Raw genomic sequence first — 21,777 nt, 5'->3', positions numbered from 1 at the left:
GTATTTGTAGCAGGTAGTTGACCACTTGGTAGTCTTAGCAACGCTTAGGACTATACAAACGATAATACCTATCGGATACGCTTGCGTGAAAATTTGATTCATCAATAATAACTTTTATTCAATTTTGAAACATGTAATAACTAATTTATCTAATGATTGATCGAAAAAATCTCAGTTCATTAACGAAAGATTAATTTTATTTCTATTTCATTATACTCATATTTATATGAAATATATGGCAAACGAAAATATTATTACTTTACATCGTGACTTTTATTTCTTCCTTTCTGATTGACGATTAAACATGATACGTACGAAGTAATGGATATCGAAATACGAGCGTTACTTACAAAATTCCAACTCTATTTTGGACCGAAACTGGATACACTGGCGAGAAATGCGATAGCACTACATGCTTGCATAATAATAATACAACCAACCATGTGAAACGCCGATCCTTCATATATACATAAGCGAGTATGTTCTACAGTAACTTTTCCTTTTAGACGTAGGGAAAAATCAGAAGCTGTCTGGCGATCGAGGGGTTTAATCGAATCTCGAATTTCTGGAAATTAAATTCTGCAAATGAAATTATAATTTCGGCTCGTCGAATAACGTTCTAACCTACCGTAATGAATATCCTAGGTGTACTTCAAAAGTTCCGAGAAGATAAACAAGAAAAAATTAAATTGAAAAATGTTGTGGATATATATTTCCAATCCTTCCGCAACTTTTTGCCCAGCCTGTATGAATGCATTACATAATGAACGTATTCTTGAACGTATATATACTCTGAAGTATATGTGAAGTATATGTGAAGTATATGAAGTACTGGTTACAGTACCACCACCCTCTGGGATCAGTCGTCAGAATCTTTCAAGCGAGTCACTCTAGAGTATCATTATTTAACATGAGTTTTCAGGATATTATAGAACCAGAGAAAGTAGAGGAGGTGTTATTGTCTCATTTAAAGGAAAATAAGATCTTCCTGAAAGGACCAAAACCGTGGACTATTCGTTCTTCACTATTGGGTGGTCGTGGCGTGTTCGCCACCCGAGACATCAAACAAAATGAATTAATATTCATTGATTCGCCTCTATTAGTCGGACCTAAATACATAGGCAAATATTTTGAAATGTGCGTATCATGTTACAAGAACGAATGCGCATTATTTCCGTGCGATAGAGGTTGTGGCTTGCCAGTTTGCTCGACTCAATGTGAAAATTCGCCAAAGCATGTGAATTATGAATGTGAATATCTTAAATCATTGGTACCGACTTGCGGCACCGATTGGTCCCCAAACTTATTACTGGCTGTGGTACCCATCCGTGCGCTCTTTCTAACGGAACAACAGCGTAAATGCTTGGCAACGCTTCAGTCTGATAAAAATCTGACTTGTTATCCCGAGGTACGACTTCGTTATATTATTAGCTTTTTGAAGATTTCTCTAATGATGAGAAAGATACTTTTTTAAAGAAATTTTCTTGCGTAGGTGGGATGTATAAATATGTCTGTTTCAGTGCTTAAAGAATAAGCAATGACCTTATGACTAAATTTAAGTACTACTAAACTTCATTATATACTTATATTTCTATAATAATGAATATTATCAGATTTAATGAAGAGTATTAGGGAAATAAAGTATGAAAAATTGCGTATCGTATTTTAAATCTTAATACGCATAAAACAGTTTCTAAAAATATTAATGTTACTAACATGATAATTATTATTGGTATTAATATTTGCTTAGTGATCAAAATTACGTAAAATATTTATGATATTTTTCATTTTTATCTCCTGTTATTATAAAAATAATTTCTGTGAAAAGATCGAACAATTGAAAAAGAATGTGACCAATTCTCCAAGCGAGGAAGATATGGAATTGATGAAGCATGTGTGCAGAATACTTAATACGAATTCGTTTGAAACGATTATGGTCCACGACAAGGAGCATTCTGTGAGTTTACGAGGACTTTATTCTATCGCCTCGTTCCAAAATCACTGTTGCGTACCGAATACAAGACATCACTTCGATGGAGAATTTCGGATGTATGTTAGCGCTGCCCTTCCGATTGCTGCTGGAGAGGAGATCACTAGCACTTATACGAGTTTATTTTGGGATACAACATTACGGCGGAAATTTTTAAGTATAACTAAACACTTCTCCTGCATGTGCAAAAGATGCAGTGATCCTACGGCAAGTTTACATCTAATGATTACTTTTAAATGTATAAACATATGCATTAAAGATTAAAATATAAAAATGTATGATTTTAAACGGTACATATTAGGAATTTAAATCTAGGCTAGGTGCACTGTTATGCGCATCTGACAAATGTTCCGGAGAGTTATTACCCCTAGATCCTCTTAATATGACTACTCCTTGGATTTGTAATAAATGTGCCATAACCCTAAATCATCGGCAGGTATTTATATAAATTATTTAAAATTTAATAATTTCAAAAATATTCCATAGATATGGTTAATAACCATATTTATTTATTTCACTTGTTGTATGATTAATAATTTGTTCTAGTCTTCCTAGATAATTTTTTAATGTATTTTCGTCTTTACGAATTTTTCTAATTTCCAGATTAGAATTAAATAACGTTAACGTTTAATAACAAGTTTTGTATTTGTAATTTTTTCATTTAAGCGCATTGATTTAATTTTATTATTAACTATTAATTACTAACTTTAATTAATAACTAAAATGTTTTCGACCTCGGTAACTTTCTGTCAATTCTAGGTAAATACTTCATTTTTTTCCTTTTTACTAGATATGTTCGATTCGTTCGGGTATAGCGGGAATCATAAAGGAAGTTTTATGCAAAACACCACGTGAGATCTATAAATTTTTGCAGAAGGAGCTTTCACTTTTGACTCCATGGAGTAATTACTGTATTGTAGATATGAAGTTTCGAATTGTTTCGTATTATGGCAGGAGTGATGGCGCCAAATGGGAAGGTGCGAATAATATACAAATATATTTTGTTAAAAATATATTACTTTGTATATTATATGATATTTTTTCAAACATTATGTTAGATTTAAGTGATACTGAGCTGAATCTAAAAGCGAAATTCTGCAATGATTTACTTTCTGTACTGGATGATTTAAATTGTGGTGATTGTAGGAAAAGAGGTAAATTCATTTAAAACGAGGTCTAGAATTTTGCTATCTTTCTATTAATATTAATATTATATATAAAATATTAAATGTATCCTGATTTAATATTTCAGGTCTTATTTTATATGAACTATATTGCACAAATCTTGAGAAAATAAAACGATTTAAACAACAACCAAATATTGAGGAAGTATGTCTAAATTTCGTTGTTATACTTGTATTGTTCATTTATTGATGTTGTCTTGATATGTTTTATCTTTACATTGAATATCTTTTTTAGGTTGATGAAAATCAACGTATATTAGAAAAGGCAATCACTATACTACAAAACGATATTATTTCAGCTGTTACATTTGAACATGATAAAAACTATTTTAAACAACCAATTGCTGTATAAAAGATATCGACGAATAGAACATAAAATATACTTATAACCGTGTAACAAAATAACTTACAGAACAATAAGAAAAACGTGTAATTCTTTTAAAATAAAATTGTATCGTTTAGAAAATTGTCATATTTTTTAAAAATAATGTCCAATTTTAGTAACTACAATTTCCATAAAGGAGACATAAAGATTGAATAATATACAAAAAGACATTTAGTTATGGAAAATTAAAGAACTAGATATTAAGAAAAACGTATCAATTTAATCTCTTTTTACATTGCACCCCAGATGGCTAAATTGACAGCAAGAAATAGCTAAATAGCTGTATCAGACTAGCAGGTAATAAAGTGATGCACTTGTACCCTATGCTTTATCGTATATGGTATAATAGCAAAGTGCAATTTTGTTGTTTTATACTGCCTGTTGTAATAAACATTTTGCTTCTTCATATAAAGCTGTACAAGGTCTTAAAACTTCTAAATCGTAATCCACGTCCTCATCAATATTTACATTACCATTCCTATAACATAATAATATTATGCATTGTTATTCTGTTAAAGCTATGTCATTCTACTAAAAAAATAAAATATTTACCTGTACAGAAAATCATCCACTGTAGGTAGCATATCATTGTTTAAGTCATGTAGCAAACGATTTCGTGCAAGTGCTGTATGCATAAATGCAACATTATGGAAAAACAATTCTGAATGATCTGAAAATAATCATTTAGTTAAATAAATACGATTAAAGTAACTGTTACTAAATAAAAATTAATCGGATAACAAACCGTCTTTTCCATATTTTTTTGTCAGTTTCTTCATTACATCTTCGCCTGCGTATTTCGCAGAGACGCCAACTCTATGCAGAATTGCTTTGCACTGCCAGCGATTTTCTGAATTCTGATTGCATGATATAGATTTGCGAGGTTGTGTTTCTTTAACAAGACTTTCCCAGTCAACTCCTAAAGCATCGCCTAAACCTTTACCACTCGTTTTAATGTCCTCTTCTAATTCACCGTCAGAAATTTCTTCAAAGTCCATAGTTTCCATATTTTCGTCTTCCATATTTCTGTGAACAATTTTAGTTATTAACCCACCGATTATTGTATATTACATATAGTAATAGTAAATGAACTTTAGAAATTAAAAATATTACCTAAAGGACATTGCATCGGTATTATCTTTCCCTTTTGTGTTAAAGACTGTTTCCTCTATAGTTTCTTTTGGAGATGAGAGGTCTGCTTCTTGAGTTGTTAACTGACCATCTCGTTGTATAGTATCAGGAGTTTTCTTTGTTACTCGTGTTTTATTTGCATCCATATCCTGTAGATGTTAATATTAAATAATAATGTAAGCTTACAAAGCAATAATCACCTAGCTTAGTTATACATAAATAAATGGAACATACTGTGATATCTTCCATATTTAATATGTCATCTGGATCATCACTAATATCACTGAGATCGCTTTCAGTATGAAGTGTCTGCAAAGACTCATCAATGCAAGTACGTTTTGATTCAGAGGTAATAGTTTCTTTCGTTTCGGATTTTTCTTTTGATACAGCCTTCTTTTGAAAAGTATCTGTAGATTTCTCTCGAGTTGTAGATAATTTACCTTCTGCAAGCTCCATTAACTTTTTATTAATAGGTTCTTCTTTCATACTACCATATAAAGATGCTTGTTTAGAACTATGAACTGTACATTCATCTCTAGTTTCAGAACTGTTATAAGTTCGTCTTTTACTAAAAAGGGAACAAATTAACTTGTTATAAAAGTAATTAAATAAACAAGAGTTACATCTCATGGCATACTTATGTGATGTGGATTCTGCTATTTCTAATTCCTTAGATCGATCGTTTCTATAATGGCCTCGAATATGCACTGATTGATTATCCCATTTTCGAGAATCACTTGATTTCCAATCTGACACAGAATTATCATATCGAGAATTCCAATCATCATCATGCACTTCTGACCGAGGAAGGCTATCTCTGCTGTCCCATAATCCTCTTACTCGCCATTCTCTTTCTTCCCAATCAACAGGTCCGTAAGCTCGTTCTCTGCCATGTTCTACATCACGATGATGACTATCCCAATCATCGTTAGGAACATTTTCATCCCTAGTATAAACATACAAATTTAAATACTTTCGTTACTAGTCATAAGGATAAATAACTACAGCTATCAACATACCGTATGGAGGTGTTACTCCTTAACTTTTCTCCAGGATAAAGCGGATGTCTGTGATGATGATGATGATGTCGATGATCATCAAATGAAGTTCTATCAGTAGTTTGAACGACATATCTAGATTCCCGGGATCTTTCTTCACGAATTCCGCGTCTTTCATCAAACGGACTATCATATCTCCTTCCGTCAACAGTTTTTCTTCTATCATCTTCATGAATATGGTGATCACGATAATCTAAATGTGAAGACGCTTCGTCCTGTTCGTCCCAATGTTCTGATAAACGCCCGTAGTTTCTATTATAGTTTCTGTCTATTTCAATTGTTCGTCGTGGACTAGTCTCGCGTCTTTCGATTAAACGATCAACTTTGGTTGGTGTAACGCGTGATTGATCGTGTTCAGATGTATGATTTCGATCATATCTTGTACTAAATCGTCTGTGTCTTTCGCGATCATAGTGCCCGATATCTATTCTGTCAATTAAATTATCTCGCGAACTTGACAACGTAGGCGGTGCGGATGAAGACGATGAAGATGCTATAGAAGACTGAACGGCTGGTAAAGAAGGAGCTTGTGACAATGGTGGAGCATTGTGCACACCTTTATCGAGCAACGATGTTCTATCCAAAGATCTTTCTCGCGGAAAGCGATCAACACGATCCCTAGGTGAATTTACGCCAGCTTTACGAGCTGGTGTATCTTTATCTACAGTATTTCTATCGTATCTATTATCAATACGCTGAGATGTTCTATCCCTATCAGAAAGAGCTTTCGTTTCGGATCGTTCTCTTTCTCTATCGCTTCTACGTTCTCGAGTTCCATTTTTCTCAAAGGCATTATCCTTCACCACTATTCGTTCTTTATCCCGACTATAACGTGAACTTTTATCCGTTGTTAAACTTAACGACGTTGTAACTAAAGGTGGTACATCTCTATCTCTTGCTTTTATTGGTTCTTTTTCTCTGTCACGGTCTCGATCTCGATCGCGATCGCGATCCCTATCACGATCCCGATCTCTATCACGATCGCGATCTCTATCTCTATCTCTCTCTCGCTCACGATCACGTTCTCGATCTCTATCTCGATCACGATCTCTTTCCCGTGGTCGTTCACGACAACGTTCTTGTAGATCTTCTTTGTCTTTATCACGAGCATCTCGTTGATCTCGAGCAAGCCTCGAATGCCCACGTTCATCCCTCGTATGCTCTTTATCACGCCGTTCTCTGCTCTTTTGGCGGGTCTTTTCTCCTAAATAAGTTTTATCATCAAACTCTTTGCCAATCCTTCTATGGCTTTCTTCTTGATTCGATACTTGTCTAGTTTTATTATTTTGTTCATTTTTTCTTATGTCCTCCCTGTCTTTAGTTTTATCACTTTTATGTGATTCGCGATCTTTTTTTTCCGTATCTCGAGATCTGTTTGTAGAAAGCTGTCTATCTTGAGCTTTTGGCGGCGTGAGTTCTCTTTTGGATCTAGATGACTTTTCAGGTGTACGACTACGGCGAGTTTTCGTTGAAATCGTTTCTTTTGAATGTTGATGTTTCGATCTTTCGGATGTCGGAGGTGTTCTAGAACGTATATCTTTATCCTTACATTTCGTCTTTAATCTTTCGTTTGTTTTTATTTTTTCGTCTATTGCACGACTTTTTTCTTTGTCCTGTTCTTTGACTTTATCAAAAGGTTTATTCTTAGCATTATCTTTAGATAATTCATCTACATCTCTCACTTTTTTGTAATGTCTATCTTCTTTATCCATATCTCTAGCTTTTACTGCTTTGGGGGATTCGCTTCTATTTCTCTCTCTAACTTTACTAGATGTTCCATGATGAGGCACAGATACAGAGGAACCTAATACTGCAGTTGTCGTTGATGTTACTGCTGTAGAAGCTTGTATTGCTGGTGACCTTGTACGAGGTGTGGAAGAATGTTTCTTTGATGTTGTAGATGAACTGTATTTCTTCGCAGATCTAGCACTAATCTCCTTTTTTGTGGAACTATTTTCAAACTTACGTTTTTTCTTCACTGATGGTTTTTCATTTTTTGTTCCAAGCCTTTTCAATTTTAATCTGTCAAGGTTATTAAATTATAATAGATATTAAAAGGTTGATATATTTAAATCAAATATATTAATTATTAGCTTGTCATTTTGTAACGCTTATACTATAAATAATACATTTATAAGAAAATTGACTATTGATTTATAAAAAAAACATTATCTTAATCTAGTGTTTTATTTCAAAAACGAAAAAGCATGGTAACATATATATTATGACTTACTTCCTTCTTCTTTCTTTATCTTCATCATAGTCAGTAGATCCACTATGATGCCGTTTAGATTTAATCTTTTTAATTTTTTTACGTGAATCAGATGTTGAACTAGAAGATGAATCTTCACTGCTAGAACTACTACTACTGCTAGATGTACTTGAAGTATGAGAACTAGAAGAAGAAGTCATAGCCTTTTTTTTTTGTCTCACTTTATCTTTCCCATGAACCTCTTTATCTTTCTTCATTTGTAGCTCTAGTTCACGCTGTAACAACTGTCTACGTCTTTCTAAGACTTTTTCGTCCTCGTATTCCAAATCTGTTTGATTCCACTCTTCCAAATTTAAATCAGGGCTATGAGATGGCTTTTTTATGATCTTAGAAGTAAGCCTTTTAAACGGATCCTCAATAAGCTATATATTATAAACATATATGTAAATATCCATCTTCAAATAAGATAATATGCTTGTAATTTTTCTAAATAAACTTTCTATACTAAAAGTATTATAATACAGATTATGCACTTACTCCTGCTGTACTTGCAATAGCATTATCCTTTTTGGCACGCTTGGACGGACTTATTAATGTGTGAGTATTTGCATATCTAGTTGCAATATCAAGAAAAGAAAATGGTGATCATCTTAAATAAAATGAGAGTGATAATTCTTACTGTATTATTTAAATAATAACTTTAACAATTTCACTGTTTATTACTATAAAAGATAGATGCATATTTAATTTACTATGCAAAAGTAAATCAACTTCAAAATTATACTTGCTTGCAATTCTTTCCATACGAACAGCTGCCGTTTAGTGCCCAGTTTCTACAATAATCCGACGAATTTTGGCCGGCAGTAACTGCTGGTTTGGTCCCCAACCTCTCAAATACACTTGGTCGACGAGAGTCTGTATTACATTTCGTAGGGTCAACCGTTATCTTCCTTATGTTTGATTTTGACATATTATCACCATAAAACAATTATGTTTTCACAATGGAAGCACATAACTGCAGCATGCAAATATTCATTTGCTATGGAATCACCATTAATCAATTAAGCATTCACGAATACAGTAATGGTTTTCGAAGAATTGGTAAAGCATTTATAAGCTAAGAAACATAAGCAGCTCTTTACGTTTTGTATAATAATTCTTTTTATGAACGGTAATATCTCAATATTTACATATATAATTCGTTTTTACATATTTTTAAAGGCTAACTCCAGATACGTAATCTACTGCATACGACTGAAGTACCGAACTGTACAGAAAACAATAGTGCTAACTCAATGAAGTTGTGTATAAAATGTGGTTCAATATTGCCAACCGATAGCGATAAATATTATAAGTAGATTTAAATATTTTTAATCTATAATATTTTATTAAATGTAAAAAAAAGGAGAAATTAAGAAATTGCTATGTGTATATAAAATTATTTATATACATTTTAATAGTATTTCTCGCGTTATATATAATGCATTTATTAGCACAGTAGGAAAGATATATTATTAATTGAATACATTTATTGCTATAACGGAAATAAAATTTTTAGAACATATATAAACAGTTCAAATGTATTAAAAATCAATTCAGAATGAATAACCAGAATGTGAAATGTTGAACTCCAAAAATATTTATCACGATGTTTGTTTCAAAATAGAATTATTCATATAAAAATATAATAATTTTTTTAGATTATCTTGTGATACGAATCTAAAATTGAAACGAAACTATAATTCCTTACCTAATTTTATTTTTAATCTATCATTAATAATATCAATTGTAACATACAAATAATTGTAGTTATCTATAATTTATTTCCATATTTCTAATAAATAGTAATATATGTATATAAAAGCTTTGTATTTAAACTTTAAAATTTATGCGTAACTCCGACTATTACTTCCAGTACCATAAACGTTTTATGACGTTGAAGACTGAGGGAGTTAGTTTTCATTGATATATTATTTATTCCTTCTCTTTAAGGTTAAAATATCGTTATATTCTACTTTTGTTTATTGGATAACAATTTTGTTTACTGGATAACAATTTTGTTTACTTTAATTATTTATATAGTTCATATTAAATGTTAATACAAATGTTTTACAGATTGTTTTACAATGCCTCACCAATGTAATTGTGGTGTTACACACAATGATGCAGAATTAGGTGTACAATATAATTTATATCAAAAAATTGATGTAGAAAATATAGAATGTTTAAATGAATTTGAAGAAGCTACCGGAGCTACTGTATTTAAACCATGGGAAAATAGACTGGACAGAAATAAAGTAATTATTTGTTTATATATTTAAACATTTAATACAAATATTTTTCAAAATATAATTATAATTTTATATTAAAATTTACCTTTCTTTTTCAGTATGTTGAAAGTGATATGGATAATGAACTTCTATTTAACATTCCGTATGTTTTTTATTTGAACATACTATTTGTAAGGATACATAGATATTGTCATCTTTTTTCAGGTTTACAGGAAATATAAAATTAAAAGGCCTCATTATTATTGGAGGAGAAGATGATTTGCATCCAAATAAAGTAAAATTGTAAATACCCCTGAGTTTGAATGTCTAGAAACAAAGTTTAACCTATACAAATATAAAATATGTTTTATTAATATTGAAAAAAATATTTTATTCTTTTAGGTATAAAAATAGACCACATATGACATTTGATGATGTAGCTACAGAACCTGAACAAGAATTTGAATTATGTGTAGACACAATGGGAGTACATGAATATTCTCTTAAGTATGTATGTTTTATTATGTTACTAAGCATTATATAAAGCATTATAATAATATAAAAATATAATACAATTTTTACTGTAGGGTGGTTAAATTCTCATCTGTACATCATTTAAGTTTGTACTTTACTGGTACTGAAAGAACAGATAAAATAAAACTTTATTATATCGGATTAAAAGGTGAATGGACACCTTCACATCATCATGGTGTTACAATTTGTACCTATGAATTACGTCCTCAAATGAGTGATCACCCAAAAGGACATAACGAAGATATTAATAGAACAGTTAGTTGATTTTATAACAGAAAATTGATAGAAGATGTACTCTGCATTAATAAAGAAACTAATTTCAAAATCTAATAAATGTTTATATTCAATTCATGTTTTACTTGTTAATCTTATTTTGAAATTCAATTAAATTTTTGTATATTAAATATTATTATTTTTAATCAACAAAGAACTCTATCGCACGAAGCTGTATGTATACTTTCCCGACAAAGACTGTGATATTCGGTAAATATATTCGGAAACAAATTAAGTCAAAAATTAGTATGTACTAGTAACGTCGCAATCAGTTATTAATTAGACATTTTTTAGTATTAAATTCGTTTCTTCTAACATTTTGTAGAATAATAAAAGGAAAAATAATTTAAAAAATTCGTAACATGATTATTCGTTAAATCGCTTTCTAAATTCGTTTAATCGTTTTAAATCGCTATATTTAATGATATATTTGAGAAACAGAACAATTATACTGCGTTGTTCCGTGACAAAAATAATTCTTCGTTTCATTCATGAAATTTTCTGTACTATCAAAAGTAACGCGTTCCTCGAGGTTTGCTTTGATCACCCCTTCTCTTCTCTGTTCCCTTCCACTGTATGAGCACCAACTTAAAACTTTGATACATACATACATATGTACTTGATATCGCGAGAAACAACGTTCACTAAGTTCAACAATAGCAGCTCATGGCACACGCGACTGTCAGCTCCTCCGCTGAGGCAAATAGGCAAGATAAAAAAAATGCAAGTGAAAATATCGCCTGTACCTCAATGGATTATTCAGTGCCATCAGCTACGAAGCAACCCTTACCACCGGACGGAGGATGGGGCTACATCGTAGTTCTAGCATCCTTTTTAATCCATGTAATTGGTAAGCTACCGATTTTTCCTCGTTTCATTATACTTTCTTAAAACTTCATTTTAAGTTTAGTTTAAAATTTATATCGAAGAAACATGCCAAGTTCCTTTTTTCATTTTTAATTTCAAATTTTATGTTGCCGTTAAACGTATATGTATTTAAAATATTATAAATTTAATATGAATACCGTAAAGTAGATTTTATATACTAAAAAACCACATAACTTTTATCTCCAATTTTTTATCTTTATCTAAAATATAATTATTATACTCCTACTTATAATAAGCATTTCAATGAAAGTATACTTATTCCTCTTTTTCGAGAGATTTATCGTTTACACTGTTACCATTACGGCCACGTTTTAGATATATTAATCGAATAAATGATATCTTTATTAATTTAGAATAAAAAAAAACATTCTGAGATAAAGCAATAAAAAGAAAAGACTTCACGGAATTGTAAAATTTTCGTTTAGATTCCGCTTCGTATTTACACTATATCAAAAACAATTTTTAATCTTTATGAGAAACTCATTTAAGTTAATTTACGATTTATACATTAACAAATCGATTTTTTTAATCTCATAAAAATGTCATAAAAAGAAGTTTTATTCTCTTTACTTTGTTAATTCTATATTATCATTCCTTTTATTCAATAGGTATTACGTTAATTGAATAAAATAACGAAGAGAAGCAAAACAAGTTAAAACCATTCTCAATTTCTTAAATCTCCTATCTCGTGTTCAAAGCATGACTTATGAAAGAGCGATACTTAAGAACACACACATTTTCTCTTGTACGAGAACAGATTTGTAACATGTGTTTATTATTATGTACTTATTACAAAACAGAATATTACCAAACACAGTAAATTAAGCGTGCTCTACATTATACACAAATCATGCACATGTACCATTATGTGCGTGATGGTTCGAAAAAAGGAAAATGACCTTGCAAGCATGTTTACTGGTGCATCCTCGATTTCTTGCTGGTTTTAACTTTCCCAAGGATGCACATATCTTGACGAAATCGATAAAAGATAATCATTGTGTCCTTTCTTTTATAAGTACATATACTTATATAATTCGGAAAAAATTTATAGATATCTATATTTGCTTAATATAGCTGTTTATAATGAAACGATCAATTTTTAGATCAATCAGATTTATAACAGATTTTAATTGATAATTAGCACATTATAAGATGACACAAAATTTTCACGCATCCCAAAAATAGAAAAGACAGATTAAAAAAAGCGCTGGCCTTGGCATTATAGAAACATTAAAATGATATATTACATATATCTATGCGTCTTTTTAACTTCTTATCTTGACACATAAAAATATTTCTATTAGATGTTTTCTTACATTATTAGCTTGTTTTCTCCTCGCTGTAAGCATCGTATTGGATGTATTAAAATTTAAAGGCGATGATTGTATCTATGACGAAAAAGTTATGATGGTAACAAGGTTATCGATACCAATACATATAAGAGGAGGATTAGAACGACCTTTGAAATTATTTCCATTTGAAAAATGACAAATATCAATACGCTATGCGATGAGAGAATTTTAACGAAGATTATTTCGTTACAAAGACAATGCCAGCGATCGAACTGTATTATTGTTGAGTTATTGCACTTTGTTCGTCACTTACCATATGTATGGAAATATACTCATACAGAGAAACTTTGATTACGCATAACAGTAATTTCACGATACGTGAAATCAGAATATGATACGAAAAACATATTTTTTGTATGGTAGTGACTAAGAATTGCGTTATACCACCTTTGAGGTGATACTGAATATGCGTCTGTTGAAAAATATTAAATTCATGTTATACCATTCGTTTAATATTACGTTAAATACCATGATTGCTCTTAAATATCGTAATAGTTGATTACATTTATTGTAACTACGATTGAAAATAAAATAAAATAAAACAAGAACAGTTTCACAAGAAGGAAAGTAATAATGAAGCGATAACTTAAAGATGAATAGTATAATGCTACTTCCTATTGACGAATTAGGTTAAATAGATTACTCATTTTGTTATCAATTAATTCCTTTATTTCTCGTAACACTGACGTTAATTTCATTAACAAAAATAAAAGTTATTAGAATAACAAGTATAAGGTATCGTTCGTTTATTTCTCTTCCCAAAGAAGAGGTTACTTACTATATATATTATTTAGTTCTTTAACCATCATCTACTAAACATTATTTTACATCAAAAACTCTATATGAAAGAACAATATATTTTTGTTGCAGCGGATGGAGTGACATATTCGTTCGGTGTTTTTTATTTAGAACTTCTGTATTATTTCGAGGAGGGAAAAGGTGCAACTGCATGGATTGCGTCGATATTAGTCGGTGTTACTTTGTGCTCAGGTAAACTTTTCATCCACGATAATTTCGATTTCTCAAAAACATAACGGAAGATTGATTAAAGGTCCGATATCAAGTTTATTCGTAAATAAATTTGGATGCCGGGCTGTAACTATAGCTGGTTCGATATTGGCCAGTGCATGTTTATTGGCGAGTATGTGGGCTCGAAATATTATAACATTATACTTTACGATCGGCATTGGAACAGGTGAAAATATTTGTATTACTTTATATAGAAACTTTTAATGCCAGCGTATAAGTTCATAAACAATTTGTTCTTATTGCAGGACTAGGTTTTGGATTGATCTATTTACCTGCGATTGTCAGCGTGACATACTACTTTGAAAAGTATCGGTCCCTTGCAACGGGAATCGCAGTATGCGGTTCTGGTTTAGGCACATTAATTTTTGCACCTTGCTTAGATTACTTTATAGCGACATACGGATGGCGAGGAGCGATTTTAATTTGTTCTGGAATCGTTCTAAACTGCACCGTTCTTGGAGCGCTTTTTAGGCCCCTTAAAATGAATAAACGAAAAAAGAGAAGTTCTACAGAGGTACAGGATTCTTGTATGTATTATTATAAGAATTTAATAACAGCATTTACATCGCATAATAAATAGTATCAAACTATACATGAAATCGAATTATAAAAGATAAAGAAGAACGAAAGCGCAATTTATACGAACGCGTATATTATATATATGTATATTATATGTATGTGAGATCAGATGCGTTGAATAAGATATATAAACATTTCATGTTTTTAAACCAACGGTACCGTATCGTCATAGATCTAGGTTTCAATTTTCAGAAATCTTCACGGAACATGAAAAATAATCCTGAAGAATATTCGAATAATTTATCTAATGAGGAACAAAGTAAAAAGATATACAGTGTGAGTTTTCGAAAGGAAAATAATCATGCTGGTTTAAAGTCCCTGAGTCAACCTGTTTTGATCTCAAATAATGTGATACAAGACAGTTTAGAGAATATTCATAAAGAGCAGTCAGTATTTATTCTATATATATATATATATATATATATATATATATATATATATATATCTATTCGATATTAATATTTTAAGCATTAACATCTATTACCATTATTATTATTGTAAAAGTGCAGAGAGATAAACACAGACATCTTTTTCAATATATAAAATATAAAATTTTGTAATTTTCTAATACAATTATTATTAACACGTAGTTTTTATTTGCAGCCCTAATTTAATGCAAGGATATAGCGAAGAAACCTTTCATATTCATAAGTCCTCTACAAGTTTACCTAATAAAATAGATTATATAAAAGCTGGTAATAAAGAATTTAAAATTAGTATTGACAGAAAGCTCAATGCCTTTCAAGAAGATGTAACCATTTCTCTGTTAAAAGATCCAGTATTTATATTATTTACTTTCTCTAATTTCTGCACCAGTATTGGATTTTATGTACCATATATCTATGTATTGGTATATATACTTGCTTTTATTAAAAATGTTCTTAATTTTTTGATAACAGAAACTATTTAATTTGTTTATAAACGACTTTTGTTTAACATATTTTTACAAAAACTGTGTATTGTAAAAGTTATAATTCTTAATATATTTATGATTATGCTATATTTCATGAAAATATTGATTATAGCCTCAAGCTGAAGAACGAGGGATTAATAAAAAGGATGCAAGTTATCTTCTTGCAATAATCGGAATTGCTAATACAGTTGGTCGTATAATCTTAGGATATGTTTCAGACAAGCCATGGGTTAATCGACTATTAATATATAATTTATGTCTTACTATATGTGGCATTTGTAAGTATTACTTTTGTTATTATTTATAAAATTTAATCAAACCTCTTAAATTATATTAAGAGATTAATATCTAATTGAAAATCGTGCATGATGTTTAATCTTTGTGTATTTTTCCAGCTACAACTCTTAGTGCATTCTGCACATCTTTTGCCTCATTCACACTTTATTCCTCTATATTTGGATTCACGTCTGGCGCTTATGTTGGTCTTACATCTGTGATTTTAGTAGATTTATTGGGTTTAAATCGTCTCACCAATGCTTTTGGACAGCTTTTACTATTTCAAGGTTTCGCATCACTTTTAGGACCACCCATTGCAGGTGTGTCTACAATGTTTTAAGTCATAAGTTTTATTTTCTTAACCTTTTTATAATTCATAATTTTAGGATGGTTATATGATGTACTTCAATCTTATGATCCTGGATTTTTCACTGCTGGTGGTATGATAACTATTAGTGGATTAATTTTATTTTTTATACCTACAATTCAACAAAAAATTCATAAAAATGTAAATACTCAAAGAACTAAAAATATAATAAATAATTAATTTGTCCAAAATAATTATTGCTTTCTTATAATTATTAATAAATGTTTTGCCATTTAATTTATCTATACTTCTAACTACAGAATGAATACTATGATGCAAATATATGATCTAATAAACTTGAAATTTATTAAATATAAAATTGCTGGGTAATTTCACATCACTTTATTTTGTTAAACTTTGAAGAACTTGCAGTACATCATCTGTTATTTGTGCATGTAAAAATTCACGTATTTTTCCTACTGTTTCAGTCTTTAAGCTAACATTGTTATTTACCAGCTGATTTATTACCTAAAAAGATAATACAACAAAATTGTAATTATTAAGTTATTACTTATGTTTTTTATTACATATATTCCACTACTGTAATTATGCAATTATAAAAAAATACATTTCAAACAACATAATATATGTAACTTTTATTCTAACTTATTAAAAATAACTCAAAAAAAAAGATTTGTGACATAATAATCTGTATAAAATTTGTAATTTATAAAATTAAAATTACATACCCTTATCAACCACATTTTATGAGATGGAAAATCAATCATAAAATCATGTAACTGTTTGTCCATAGGCACAAATGTTACATTATTTGATTTGTTATTTAACATCAATATTGAATCTGAATCAGTGCTTTCTATTAGGTTCTTACTGATGTTTACAAAATTATATGTATCTCTTTTAAGTACTGCAGCTAGTCTGAGATCAGAAGCAATAATTTTATAAAAATATTCACCTTTGAAATATCGCACTATAAAAAAAATGTAAGTATTGTTAGTCTAAATATATTTATTCTATATATGTCTTAAAGTTTTGGACTTACTATATATAGCAGCTTCTATTATCTTTTTTTTCCTCAATAGTAATAATACATAAGCATTATCAATCATTGTTTCACTTATATTATGTTTTATTAATAAATTTCTTGTGTGAGATACATTTCCAAAAGTAAATGGTAAAACGTAATCAGTAACTGTATCAATGCAAGGTAATATATTAAAGTCATTGATCATAATTTTAAGAATATCTAAAATACCTAAAAGCATATACTTATTGACACAACCAATATTAATGAAATATTGACAGTATTAATAAATTTTATTAATACTTTAAAAATTAATAAGTTATATACCTTGTAAATCATACTTAGTTGCCTGTCTCAGTAAAAGTGGCCAAAAATAATGTGGCTTTATCAGATAATGACTTTTAAATATTCTAAGCAAAGGAATAGATAAATGGTCATTTTTCATTAACGAATAATGTAATAATATTAAAAAACATTTCTTGAACACTGTTTCGTCTTCAGAAATCGTACATAGCTTAATAATATCATTAATTAACTAAAATAAATATATTAGAAGTAACTATTAAAATATAAAAAAAGTGACAACAAAAAAGGATATTGTTCTTACCATTCTGTTATTAACTACATGTTTTAAAATTAATCTCAGAATATTTTCAAATTGAGGGTGTTTATCATGTAAACCTATACATGATAGTGCCTTTATAGCTAAGTGTATGTGATCAATACTTATTAACTTCAATATAATTTCTATTTCAGTATTTAGAATGGTGTTCCTTTTTTTTAAATATTGATACATCTAAAACAAAATATTCCATTATTAACTTTCATGGTACACATTAATGGTACTTTATCAGAAAGTTTTTAGAAATTCTTACAATATGAACATCATTGATGTTATTATTCCCTATTAATATATAAATCACATTTAAAATATTTTTGTTAGAGAAGTATATGTTGTTTAAATTGCAATGCTGAATTATTTCTTTGATTTTAGCAACATTATTCAATTTAGCATAAGTATATATAAGAGCAGCATATGTTTCACTTGTTAATTTTAATTTCTGTTGTCTCATATAGTTTAGCATTCTATTTGCATTCTCTATATCTCTGAAAAATATACACTCATGTTAGTTATTAAAAAATTAAATATCGTACTAATTATTAAAATATTGTAATGTTTATTAAATAAATCTTGTATATTTACCCAGATTGAGAATATCCCAATATTAATGAATTGAAGACAGATTCCGATATAGGAAACTGTAACTTCCGTATATTTTCAACAAACATTAATGCCATGTCAATATTTCCCTTCATACAACAATATTCAATACATATCTTATACGTGATATCATTTGGATAAATTTGTTTACATTTCATGTGCATTAGTAATTCCATAATTGAAAAATCATATTCATTTCTTGTATATAATTTTAAAAGCTCATTATAATGGGCTGTGGACATCTTAAAATCTTCAAATTCAATGTAAAAAAAATACGTTAAATTATGTTGTTTTTATTACTTTTAAGTTATAGAATAAATATGTAATACTGAGAACATACTGCAGGTATCCAAAATCAACCATAAAGATCTTCCAAATTTTACTTTGTCTACTGGTAAACAGTCGATTAAATTATTACACCAGGAAAGTAACAAGAGTATCTTATCAGTATCTATAACATCTGCAATATGTATACCATCTTTTTAAAGAAAAAAGTTTTCTATAAATATATATATCTCTATATGCATATATATATATATATATATATATAATAATATTGCAATAATACGTGTTTGTTTATACTTACGCACTGAATTTATAAGATGTATAATACTTGCCATTTGTGTTCTCTGTACACATTTGTGTATTTGCATGTGTTTATGTATGCTATTAAATTTTTCATTTATTAGCTGTTTTCTATAATTCTCAGCAGTACCCAATATCGGCATTGTATCCCTATTAATATAAAACTGCTTATAAACTACATTAATAAATATATAATACATTTAAAAAACTAACCTTTCTAACATTTCGAATGTTTTATTACGTAGACGAGGTACAAAATGTATCATTTTCTTGTTTTCGTTTAGTATCATAATTTTTAAGTGATTTTGAAAATGATTTACACATTTTAATAAAATATTTACCATGATAAGTTGACACTCGTTAATAAAATTGATGCAGCGTTTTTCACATGCAATACTTGAATTACCTAACCCTATAACCTACAATGATAAATTCTTCCCAATAAAACAATATACACAACGTATTAAAAATATAATTATTCGTTTGTTTCATTAATGAGTTGGCAATAACTAATTTAACATCAATTATTTATTAGAGACTTATAATATAAACGGATTATAAAAAACAGTACTGTCAACATTCGCCACTAATTTTATGTAGTCGTCTTAAGATTCAATAGATTAATATACTCATATCAGAGGTAAAATATTATTACATTTTATTGTATATATGTGCAATATTTCTGTATATATAACTGTTTGTATAAATTTGTATATACTAAAATATTTGAATTATTAGATATATCCAAAAATATATTTTCAAATTAGATCTTGCACTTCTAACAATTTTGTACAAGAATTATCAAAATTTTGTTACAGTTATAAGTAAAATATCCACACATTGAACAGTTTACATGTTGTTTTATATGCAAAAATGTAAAAAATAGTTTAAAAGGTATATCGGTATCAGAAAATAAATAAGATGTAATGAAAAATTAACATTAATACATAAAATAATGTATCTTACTATTATCTAGTATAAACATTAAATAAGATTACAAACTTCCATATCATGTTACATTTATGTCAAACTTTAAAGTACCTTTGAAGATATTTGTTTTCATTATACTATAGTAAGTTTATCTAAAATTATCTTGAAGTCACGAAAATGAAACAGTTTTTACATTTTGCATTACAATATTACAATACATACTTTGCTATATTAAAAATCTCATTTTTGTAATATCAACATTAAATTTTATAATTATCTTACAAAAATTCTTCACACCAGTCAGAGAGGCATTGATAACAATCGCTAGATTGTTTTGCATTAGCAGAACACAAATCTTTCATCCATTCTTGGAACAGTTCTCTGTTCTTTTTTAAAACCAAATATTGTCCAAGTACTACATATGCCTGTAAGTATATTAATAAGTATTAATATATTAATATTAAATTAAATGAATGTTTCAATCCTTTACCAAGTTATTGGTACATATAAAAAGTATTATTTACTCAATATTACTCAATATTACTTAAATTTTAACATTGTTTATATTTGCCTTAGTTATTCTTAGATACTTCTAATAATTCGCTCTTTCATTTCATTATAAAGAAATATTAATAAAATACAAATTATTAATTAGATTCAGATAAAAGTATGTTATACTTTGTCAAAACCAGCTGCTTCCAATCTACGACCTAGAACTTCTCCAACTCCAGCAAGATCTGTAACAGGTTTATCACCCATTGGTTCAGCAACAAAGTTTTTGTGTTTCTGTGATGTGCTCGACATGTTTCTGAAAATGAAAATAAATCTTTGTTCTGTACGACAAGCACAATAATTAAACGCAGTACTCTTTTATTGTTATATTAAATGAAAGGTCAAGACAAAACATAACTAACATAAAATAAATATGATTTAATTATTTTATTAAAATTTACTTTTATATACCTTTAGATACAATAACTAAATAATATACCTATTTTTATAAAATACATACCTTAAATAACTTTTTATGAACTAAGTTTAAATTATTTCTATTAATTACTGTGTTTATATAGTTATTTTTTTTTTTATTGCAAATTTATGGCAGTCTGAATATTAAATTTGTAACTAATTGTTCACTTTAGGATTACAATATCTTCTTCTTTAATAAAATATACGCCTTTAAAAAAATTAAACACAACACTATCAAAGCAACTTACATTTATATAAATTTATATAAAATTGTAGAACGGAAATCTATGTAAAATTTTATGCACATGATAGCTGATTTCTATGTAACTAAATAAGTGTATTTTTACTACTATATTTCACGGTATTAAACTTAATTACCATTAAACTAAAGTTATTATTAACTATAAGACGCTAAAATGTGTTTCAAAATATAATTTTTTAAGTATTTATAAATATATATACGACTTTAAGTTTAAAAACGTACATATACAATATATAAAAAAATTCTTCTAAAAAATCTTATTTCTTAGCATTAAAAGGAAAACAATAAAGTTATTAAAACATAAATCATATAAGTACATATGCACGTATATATTCCGCTATAGAAAAATTAATTAATAAATAAAGATACTACAAATAGGTTTC

At 28.8% G+C, this 21,777-nt stretch overlaps 6 protein-coding genes across 12 annotated transcripts; 3 read left to right on the top strand and 3 right to left on the bottom strand.

Annotated features, from left to right (window-relative positions):
• Nucleotides 1-506: 506 nt before the first annotated feature.
• On the top strand, nucleotides 507-3,769 carry LOC117207481 (SET domain-containing protein SmydA-8-like). The gene is made up of 7 exons (XM_033447782.1): nucleotides 507-1,408; nucleotides 1,829-2,197; nucleotides 2,292-2,426; nucleotides 2,781-2,967; nucleotides 3,049-3,144; nucleotides 3,243-3,319; nucleotides 3,410-3,769. The coding sequence occupies exons 1-7, from the start codon at nucleotides 824-826 to the stop codon at nucleotides 3,524-3,526; spliced, it is 1,566 nt and encodes a 521-aa protein (XP_033303673.1). The 5' UTR covers nucleotides 507-823; the 3' UTR covers nucleotides 3,527-3,769.
• On the bottom strand, nucleotides 3,760-9,146 carry LOC117207477 (zinc finger CCCH domain-containing protein 13-like). Its single transcript, XM_033447772.1, has 10 exons — nucleotides 8,749-9,146; nucleotides 8,498-8,573; nucleotides 7,982-8,382; nucleotides 5,710-7,770; nucleotides 5,328-5,636; nucleotides 4,925-5,258; nucleotides 4,673-4,839; nucleotides 4,305-4,585; nucleotides 4,112-4,229; nucleotides 3,760-4,037 (listed from the first exon to the last, which is right to left on the bottom strand). Exons 1-10 carry the CDS (start codon nucleotides 8,928-8,930, stop codon nucleotides 3,929-3,931), a joined length of 4,038 nt encoding a protein of 1,345 aa, XP_033303663.1. The 5' UTR covers nucleotides 8,931-9,146; the 3' UTR covers nucleotides 3,760-3,928.
• On the top strand, nucleotides 9,110-11,089 carry LOC117207484 (PITH domain-containing protein GA19395). 3 transcript variants are annotated; one of them, XM_033447784.1, is made up of 6 exons: nucleotides 9,110-9,131; nucleotides 10,076-10,257; nucleotides 10,350-10,393; nucleotides 10,456-10,533; nucleotides 10,633-10,737; nucleotides 10,818-11,089. In XM_033447784.1, the coding sequence occupies exons 1-6, from the start codon at nucleotides 9,125-9,127 to the stop codon at nucleotides 11,026-11,028; spliced, it is 627 nt and encodes a 208-aa protein (XP_033303675.1). In that variant the 5' UTR covers nucleotides 9,110-9,124; the 3' UTR covers nucleotides 11,029-11,089. The 3 variants fall into 3 exon arrangements, with proteins under 3 accessions (XP_033303675.1, XP_033303677.1, XP_033303676.1); XM_033447786.1 differs by lacking the exon at nucleotides 9,110-9,131 and adding an exon at nucleotides 9,788-9,911 and having other exon boundaries at nucleotides 10,818-11,088; XM_033447785.1 differs by lacking the exon at nucleotides 9,110-9,131 and adding an exon at nucleotides 9,818-9,952 and having other exon boundaries at nucleotides 10,818-11,088.
• A 564-nt stretch (nucleotides 11,090-11,653) lies between these two features.
• On the top strand, nucleotides 11,654-16,659 carry LOC117207480 (monocarboxylate transporter 12-like). 3 transcript variants are annotated; one of them, XM_033447780.1, is made up of 9 exons: nucleotides 11,654-11,887; nucleotides 14,148-14,267; nucleotides 14,329-14,472; nucleotides 14,552-14,820; nucleotides 15,078-15,271; nucleotides 15,489-15,735; nucleotides 15,911-16,076; nucleotides 16,194-16,361; nucleotides 16,461-16,659. In XM_033447780.1, exons 1-9 carry the CDS (start codon nucleotides 11,704-11,706, stop codon nucleotides 16,619-16,621), a joined length of 1,653 nt encoding a protein of 550 aa, XP_033303671.1. In that variant the 5' UTR covers nucleotides 11,654-11,703; the 3' UTR covers nucleotides 16,622-16,659. The 3 variants fall into 3 exon arrangements, with proteins under 3 accessions (XP_033303671.1, XP_033303670.1, XP_033303672.1); XM_033447779.1 differs by having other exon boundaries at nucleotides 11,655-11,887; nucleotides 16,194-16,394; XM_033447781.1 differs by lacking the exon at nucleotides 11,654-11,887 and adding an exon at nucleotides 13,746-13,906 and having other exon boundaries at nucleotides 16,194-16,394.
• On the bottom strand, nucleotides 16,631-19,607 carry LOC117207479 (leucine-rich PPR motif-containing protein, mitochondrial). 3 transcript variants are annotated; one of them, XM_033447776.1, is made up of 10 exons: nucleotides 19,447-19,577; nucleotides 19,235-19,383; nucleotides 18,989-19,126; nucleotides 18,631-18,898; nucleotides 18,302-18,533; nucleotides 18,034-18,222; nucleotides 17,754-17,961; nucleotides 17,445-17,657; nucleotides 17,131-17,372; nucleotides 16,631-16,909 (listed from the first exon to the last, which is right to left on the bottom strand). In XM_033447776.1, exons 1-10 carry the CDS (start codon nucleotides 19,575-19,577, stop codon nucleotides 16,784-16,786), a joined length of 1,896 nt encoding a protein of 631 aa, XP_033303667.1. In that variant the 3' UTR covers nucleotides 16,631-16,783. The 3 variants fall into 3 exon arrangements, with proteins under 3 accessions (XP_033303667.1, XP_033303668.1, XP_033303669.1); XM_033447777.1 differs by having other exon boundaries at nucleotides 16,761-16,909; nucleotides 18,989-19,108; nucleotides 19,447-19,607; XM_033447778.1 differs by having other exon boundaries at nucleotides 16,761-16,909; nucleotides 19,235-19,397; nucleotides 19,447-19,531.
• Nucleotides 19,608-19,743: 136 nt separating this feature from the next.
• Nucleotides 19,744-21,367, bottom strand: LOC117207485 (barrier-to-autointegration factor). The gene is made up of 3 exons (XM_033447788.1): nucleotides 21,176-21,367; nucleotides 20,842-20,971; nucleotides 19,744-20,588 (listed from the first exon to the last, which is right to left on the bottom strand). The coding sequence occupies exons 2-3, from the start codon at nucleotides 20,965-20,967 to the stop codon at nucleotides 20,442-20,444; spliced, it is 273 nt and encodes a 90-aa protein (XP_033303679.1). The 5' UTR covers nucleotides 20,968-20,971; nucleotides 21,176-21,367; the 3' UTR covers nucleotides 19,744-20,441.
• Between the last annotated feature and the right edge of the window lie 410 nt (nucleotides 21,368-21,777).

Source organism: Bombus bifarius, unplaced genomic scaffold (assembly GCF_011952205.1).
Source record: "Bombus bifarius isolate JDL3187 unplaced genomic scaffold, Bbif_JDL3187 scf7180000008030, whole genome shotgun sequence".
NCBI lineage: Eukaryota > Metazoa > Arthropoda > Insecta > Hymenoptera > Apidae > Bombus > Bombus bifarius.
Note: the sequence above shows the minus strand (reverse complement) of the source record. Positions and strands in the feature narration are given on the sequence as shown.

What these genes read in the sequence shown, in the direction of transcription:
- LOC117207481 (XM_033447782.1), top strand. Translation starts at nt 824, where the DNA reads ATGAAGTACTGGTTACAGTACCACCACCCTCTGGGATCAGTCGTCAGA. An exon ending in TAACCCTAAATCATCGGCAG is followed by an intron (nt 2,427 to 2,780) that starts GTATTTATATAA and finishes CCTTTTTACTAG; the next exon opens with ATATGTTCGATTCGTTCGGG. An exon ending in AACAACCAAATATTGAGGAA is followed by an intron (nt 3,320 to 3,409) that starts GTATGTCTAAAT and finishes TATCTTTTTTAG; the next exon opens with GTTGATGAAAATCAACGTAT.
- LOC117207477 (XM_033447772.1), bottom strand. Translation starts at nt 8,930, where the DNA reads ATGTCAAAATCAAACATAAGGAAGATAACGGTTGACCCTACGAAATGT. An exon ending in AGGAGTAACACCTCCATACG is followed by an intron (nt 5,637 to 5,709) that starts GTATGTTGATAG and finishes TGTTTATACTAG; the next exon opens with GGATGAAAATGTTCCTAACG. An exon ending in AAAAAAATATGGAAAAGACG is followed by an intron (nt 4,230 to 4,304) that starts GTTTGTTATCCG and finishes GATTATTTTCAG; the next exon opens with ATCATTCAGAATTGTTTTTC.
- LOC117207484 (XM_033447784.1), top strand. An exon ending in ATAGACTGGACAGAAATAAA is followed by an intron (nt 10,258 to 10,349) that starts GTAATTATTTGT and finishes TTTCTTTTTCAG; the next exon opens with TATGTTGAAAGTGATATGGA. An exon ending in GTACATGAATATTCTCTTAA is followed by an intron (nt 10,738 to 10,817) that starts GTATGTATGTTT and finishes TTTTTACTGTAG; the next exon opens with GGTGGTTAAATTCTCATCTG.
- LOC117207480 (XM_033447779.1), top strand. Translation starts at nt 11,704, where the DNA reads ATGGCACACGCGACTGTCAGCTCCTCCGCTGAGGCAAATAGGCAAGAT. An exon ending in AAAAGAGAAGTTCTACAGAG is followed by an intron (nt 14,821 to 15,077) that starts GTACAGGATTCT and finishes TTCAATTTTCAG; the next exon opens with AAATCTTCACGGAACATGAA. An exon ending in TCTTACTATATGTGGCATTT is followed by an intron (nt 16,077 to 16,193) that starts GTAAGTATTACT and finishes GTATTTTTCCAG; the next exon opens with CTACAACTCTTAGTGCATTC.
- LOC117207479 (XM_033447776.1), bottom strand. Translation starts at nt 19,577, where the DNA reads ATGGTAAATATTTTATTAAAATGTGTAAATCATTTTCAAAATCACTTA. An exon ending in ACATTCGAAATGTTAGAAAG is followed by an intron (nt 19,384 to 19,446) that starts GTTAGTTTTTTA and finishes TTATATTAATAG; the next exon opens with GGATACAATGCCGATATTGG. An exon ending in AATAGAAGCTGCTATATATA is followed by an intron (nt 17,373 to 17,444) that starts GTAAGTCCAAAA and finishes TTTTTTTTATAG; the next exon opens with TGCGATATTTCAAAGGTGAA.
- LOC117207485 (XM_033447788.1), bottom strand. Translation starts at nt 20,967, where the DNA reads ATGTCGAGCACATCACAGAAACACAAAAACTTTGTTGCTGAACCAATG. An exon ending in AAGCAGCTGGTTTTGACAAA is followed by an intron (nt 20,589 to 20,841) that starts GTATAACATACT and finishes ATATACTTACAG; the next exon opens with GCATATGTAGTACTTGGACA.